This window comes from Hipposideros armiger, unplaced genomic scaffold (genome assembly GCF_001890085.2).
Source record: "Hipposideros armiger isolate ML-2016 unplaced genomic scaffold, ASM189008v1 scaffold_437, whole genome shotgun sequence".
Taxonomy (NCBI): domain Eukaryota; kingdom Metazoa; phylum Chordata; class Mammalia; order Chiroptera; family Hipposideridae; genus Hipposideros; species Hipposideros armiger.
This window is the reverse complement of record NW_017731787.1, coordinates 224898-231228: the sequence shown is the minus strand read 5'-3', so window position 1 is coordinate 231228 and position 6331 is coordinate 224898. Positions and strand designations below refer to the sequence as shown.

Sequence of the window (6331 nt, the reverse complement as noted above, 5' to 3'; positions counted from 1 at the left end):
CGCTCTTTCCGGGTGAGGCAGATCAGTCACCAGCCACTGGACGGTCGCTCACAGCGGCTCTTGGCAGCTCATGCCGGCTGTTGGCCACTCACACCAGCTGCCAGCCACTCACAGTAGCTTTACCGCAGCCCACTGCAGCTCCACTGCTGCCTACGCCGTCGCCAGTGACTCGCAGCAGCCCAGCTCCAGGTCGAGCTGTTGTTCACCATCTTAGCTGTAGAGGGTGCTGCGTCACTGGCCCTAATATGGGATCTGAACTGGGGCCCTGCTGCTCAGAGCTGGCATCCCAAGTCAACTCAACCAACGCGCCACTCAGCCGGCCCACATTTACTGTAATTTTAAAATGAGAGACTGATGATTCCCTTATTGCTTATCTCCACTGCATAATACATAGTTTTTTCTCAAACGAACTCTATGAAGTGTCATGAATACAGGCGTTAAAATCATTCAGTGTATATACATGCAAACACTATAAATTATCACTGATTTCTTGAGCTGTTGAAAGAAATAGAAGGCAATAAATATGATGATCTTACGTCCTTTGCCAATGCTCATTAGTTCAGTCTAGAAGAGTTTTACAAAAATTTACTGTACTGTTATCGTCAAGATTTTCTTGCAACAAAAGTAATGTTCGCCAAATACTCAATAATCAAAGATAAGTGGCAACGCACTTTGTTTCTATTGAGATCACAATGCATATGAACAAGCTAAATGTGAAGTTCCAAGGAAAGCTTATTTGTGACCTCTCCAGACAGATGCAAGAATTTATGTTGAAATTAAACCTTTTCATAATACAAACCAATGTTCATTTTGGTATTCCTAAATTTTGGGTACTCATTACAACTATTGGAAAACTTTTCAGTATGTTTGAAACAACTTAGGTATGGAACTACTTTTTCAACTGTAAATTTTATGGTATCTAAATACAGATCAAGTATTTCTAGGGAAAATTTGCATCTGAAATGAGATATACTGTAAGTACAAAATATTCACCAAATTTGGAAGAGTTTGTATAAAAAGAAATGTAAAATGTCTCATTAATAACTTTTATATTCATTATATATTGAAATGAAAACTTGGATATGTTGGGCTAAATAAAATATATTACTAAATACAAGTTCAAGAGCAGCCAGATAGCTCAGCTGTTAAGAGCGCAAGTTCTGAACAACAGGGCTGCTGGTTTGCTTCCCACATGGGCCAGTAAGCTGCACTAGTAAGCTGCGCCCTCTATAGCTGAGACTGTGAGCAGCAGCTCGACCTGGATCTGGGCTGCCGGGAGTGGCCAGTGGACGGCTTGAACTGCCGCAGACTGCCATGAGCTACTGTGAGCCGCAGCCAGTAGCAAGTGTGAGTTGCTGGGAGTCAGCATGAGTGGCCCGCAGCCAGTGAGAGCTGCCATGAGCAGCCATCTGAAGGACAGCGACCAACTGCCTCAGCCGGGTAGAGCACAATGATCATAATACCAACATGGACCAGTGAGCAGCGTCCTCCACAACTAGGCTGAGAACAACGGCTTGGAGATGGGGGGGGGGGGGGGATGGAATATATATGTTCAAGTTTCATTTAACAGTTTTTTAATGTGGCCACTAGAAAATTTCAAATTATGTAGCTCGCATTTTATTTCTATTAGACAATGCTGATGTAGATCATAAACCTAAATGCAGGCACCATCTTAGTCAAGTGGTATAAGCAGTTGGTACAGTGCCTTGCTCTACAAAGATTTGTTGAACGGGTATATGCATACATATCAGAGAAGAAAACGGTAAGTGTGATACATAGGTGTGATCACACAATAAAAAGCATTTTGTATCCTTTTTTCCCCCTTAAGATCATATCATAAAGATTTCAAACTATTAGAAAGCATTATATTCCTATTTTGTTTAGTGTTTTACAAGTAAAGGGCACTAAATTTTGTCATAATATTTTCCATATCTAATGATGTAACAGTATGTCGACATAATGAACTGACTGATTGCTTTCTTATGCTGAACCATCTTTGCACTCCTAGAATAAACCGTTGGTCACAATGTGTCCTTTTTAAAGGTACCACTGGATTTATTATTTTTATTTTTATGTTTGCATTTGTAAATCAAAGGTAAAATCCTTCTATAGAGTTTTCTCTGTGAGTAAGCTACCATTATATATTATAGTAGTAACTTTATGCTGGTCTTTAAAAAATGTATTAGGGTACTTTTCTTCTTTTTACTATCGCCCAAAGAACTTGATCAACAAAGAATTATCTGTAATTTGAAGAACATGTAGAATTTAGCCATTGGTGCCTGATGGTGGCCTTTTTAGTGCCAAATCTTTAACAACCTTTTGAATTTCTTCTACAATTACGTGTATGTTCAGAGTTTCTGCTTCTTAGTAAATTTTAGTAATTTATACTTTCCAGAAAAGCATTCATGGCAAGAGCAAAACATGCTTGTTGTGACAAGACCAACACCATTAAGTTTTATAGAGAAAAAAATCCAAATTTACCCTCTCCATACGCACAAGCTTATCTTTCTTTCCTTGCCAATGTGACCAATTTTAAGTTTGGTTGGTATTCCTCCCTCAGATTCATATGTGTGTGTGTGTGTGTGTGTGTGTGTGTGTGTGTGTACATATATATATATGATAATTTCCCAAACACACACACACACACACACACGTGTGTGCATACATCATATGGACTGAATTGTGTCCCTCCCCCAATTCATATGTTGAAATCAAGATTTCAACTTCTAGGATTCTACTTTCCAGTATTTCAGCCTTATAAGTAACATTGTGATGAACAACCTTATACATAAATAAATGGTTTTATGTATTTAAGATTATTTCTTTAGGGCAGAATCCTAGAAGTTGAAATCCTGATTTAAGGCTTTTTATACATTTTGTCAAATTCTTTGTAGAAGAATATTCATTCTCCTCTTTTAAAAGCTCCTTTGTTGTCGTTGGTATAATAATGCTTAATAATAAAGCAAACTTGGAAGAAAAAATATATATTCAAACATAAGTGGAAGGGCAAAAGCCTTTATGAAGTTTCAGAATAACTAAAACCCAAAGAAAGTAGAGGATTCCAGAAAGAGCTAAGGAGTCAACATATGATTTTCAGGTTATAGTTAGATCAAGAAGATAAAGGAAGGGAATGTTGATTGATGGATATCAATGAGAACACAGATTTCCTAAACTTCTGCTTTCTATCCTTTTCTTTGCCAAAGACAATGATCTCTGAGCCAAAAGGGGAAGAATAAATGGTAAAAGAGAAACTAAAGCCTAAATAAATACATAAAGAGATTAGAAGAGCACCTAGCAACGCTGAGTTGTCTTTGGCTCTAACTATCCTAGGTACTAAGAAAACTTACAAATAAAATAACAGGGTGAGTACTAATTAATTCAATGAACCGTGTCAAACTGGAAAGTGACTTCTACTGGAATTCTCCAGAACACCCCCCTTTTCTGGCCCTATCCCAGGAAACAGTACCATAACTGACTTAAAGTATAAGAAAACAGGGTTATCAATTACGCACTCAAATGAAGTAGAAAGAACCATAAACACATTGCAAAACTGTGTTGAGTAAAATTTAACAAAGATTAATGTTAACTGAAAAAAAGTCAAGTACAAGTGTAAGATGGGAAAGCAGCAGTTTGCACTGAATGTGACACAGGGTTTTTATTTACATTAAGCTCAATGAGTTAACTGTGTAATAATAGCCTTTGCCTATACTATAAGCAGCACAAAACTGAGAAAGAGGACATGAATGCACCCACACTATTCTGAATTGGCTCAGAGTATACCAAGAATATTTGTCTTGCTTTGAACACCATACTTTAACAAGAGGGGTATAGAAGAAATGGAATATATTCACACATCAATTAAGATAAGGGGAATTTAAAACTATGTCATTCAAAAAAAACCTAAAGATGTTCATGCCGGTGATAAGATGTAGGGGAAATAATAACAGCTACTGTAAAGAATTTGAAAGTCCATCAAGTGTAACAGGAAACAGATTTGCCTATCTAGCTCCACATAGTAGAAATAGCCTCAATAAAGCAGACATTACAAGGCAATATATTTTGAACAAACTTTTTAAACAACTACCCTACAGATTTAATTTGCAAACTGTGGATTTTGGTAATAGTATTTAATATAGAAAGGAAATATGATGTTTAAAAAACAAAAACTTCATAGTACTCAGCTGCCCAGAAGTAAGATGAAATGCCTCAAGAAGTGTTTCCTCTCACTAATGGTGCTTAGGCTGGTTATATGACCAACTGATGGTAGAGTTATAGAGGACAGTAAAGCACAGAGACACTTGGATTGAGTCACCTCTCCACTTCCTTCCAATCCTCTGATATTCTGTTTACAAGTCTGTTTAGATCTAATAAAAATAAAAGTGTATTATCTCCCTAAGGGAAGAAACAAGAAAACTACTGTGGAGTTTTGCAATTTATGCAAGTCTTAAGATTTTTTTTCTTCTCTGCTACTGTCAAAGCTAGAAAGAATTCCTTGCATATTTATTCCCTAAATAAACTATATAACTGCCAGGAAGGCATATAAACAATAGCAAATTTTTTTTATTTTCTTCACAGCAAGAATGCTTGATTTGACTATTCAATAAGATAACTGAGAAATACAAAAAAAGAAGGTAAGTCAAACAGGCTAAAAAGAAAACAGTATTAAAACACCAGAAGAAACTTTACTTTCAATAGTATGACAACCAAAACATTATTCAAGCAACACAAAAACTGGCTATTTCAAGTGTGAATATATAAAAACCTAACCAATAGTTTGAGTTGGAATGTAATTCACTTCCTATCTTAAATCTAGTCTGTTTCTGTCAGGTTAACGGATTTTCCCACAGAAATATGTAAAACAGCTCTTGGTTCATTTCTGCTTCTGGAGAAGCAGAAATAATTAAAGCAAGAGTCCCAAAATGTGATGTTACTAGGAATCAAGTGAGCCAAGGGCATCCTAGAATCCAACTAAATATTACAAATACAGAATCTAGGGTACCAATGATAACCTTACTTGTCAGTATAGGGCAGAGAAGGAACACAAAGTAGAGCAAGAAGTAAGAAGGTAACTACTTTGTTCCCATGCATAATCTACTCACCTCTGATCTCCATTCACTCAGACTGTGGACATCGATACTTTCAAAAACCATAATGAGTTTTACAAAATATAAAAGCACTGCCTTGGAGGTACATACCTAGAAGTTGTTTCTGGAGCACTTCCAGTACCAGTCTGATTTTCACAAAAACTTCAGATGGCGATGGATGTTCTAAGTCAGTCATCACAGATTCAAACCGAATGATAATAATATTAGGCTGGTTTTCTATCACAGCAAAAAGGGAGGGGCAAGATACCAGAGGCCTAAGGATATACTTCAGCAGCATCTGACCTGAAAAATTATATGAACAATCATAAAAAAAATTACTAGAATAAACTTTTAAATGAAGAATGTCAAAAAAAAATATCTTGGAGTCTAACAACAGAAATACATGTCAGGACATTGCACACCACACGTTACGCACTGCAGGTTTTCCCACTGAAGTTTCCCAGGTTCTCTACAGATTTTTATTTAAATTATTCAAAAAAATCAGATAAAATAAATTGTAGCAGTTAATTTAAAGAAGAAAAAAAAAGAAAACAAAGAAAAGAAAGTATCTAAGCCCTCAGTAAAAAAGCTAATATTTATGACAATTCCATTTGATGAATGAGGTCAGCCCCTACAAACCATCATCAATATTATCCAAAGAATATTTTATAATTTTTTTCTGTCTTTAACACTGGACCTTCTGAGATTTCATGTAAATGGAACAAAGTAGTGTGTCTTACCAAATGATTTAAGTTTGGTATGTAGCTCCCCAAGAACAGAAAATGCCAAGAGGACAGAACTGGTTGGTGGCATAGGGGTCTTCTCTTCATTTTGAGATTGTTCAGTGTATAAATGAAGTTCTGTTTGTAGGCAAGATTCCAAGCTGCTGGTATCTAAGAAAAAGGGAAAAAATATCAGCTATCTCAGCAGTTTAAGATGTTTCCACTTACAGTCCTCAGAACCATTCTCTACTGATATTCCTAAATATGTTGTTTTATTACAATACAGTTATAATGCAATCAAATGTTAATTATAATATACATATCCTTAACATCACTTTAAAACAGGTAAGTTTTACTGATAGCATGTTCAAATAATGAAACTAAGTGCAAAAGCAAGATGATACACCTACAATAAACGCTTATTAAATATGTACTGAATGACTGAATGAAGGCTTCCCTTAAGGCCTCCTCTTCTTTGTTCTTTCTTACCAAGTAAAGAGAATAGCCTGTCAAACAAGTTTAACA

General features: G+C 36.0%; 1 protein-coding gene across 3 annotated transcripts in view; it reads right to left on the bottom strand.

Moving 5' to 3' along the window:
- The window catches only part of ZW10 (zw10 kinetochore protein), a 37567-nt gene that overhangs the window by 21879 nt on the left and 9357 nt on the right, over positions 1-6331 (bottom strand). For all 3 annotated transcript variants that reach the window (XM_019665280.1, XM_019665282.1, XM_019665281.1), the window contains exons 6-7: positions 5825-5977; positions 5196-5387 (exon numbers count right to left, since the gene is read on the bottom strand). In XM_019665280.1, coding sequence (XP_019520825.1) covers positions 5196-5387; positions 5825-5977 — 345 coding nt within the window. The remainder of the gene's footprint in view (positions 1-5195; positions 5388-5824; positions 5978-6331) is intronic.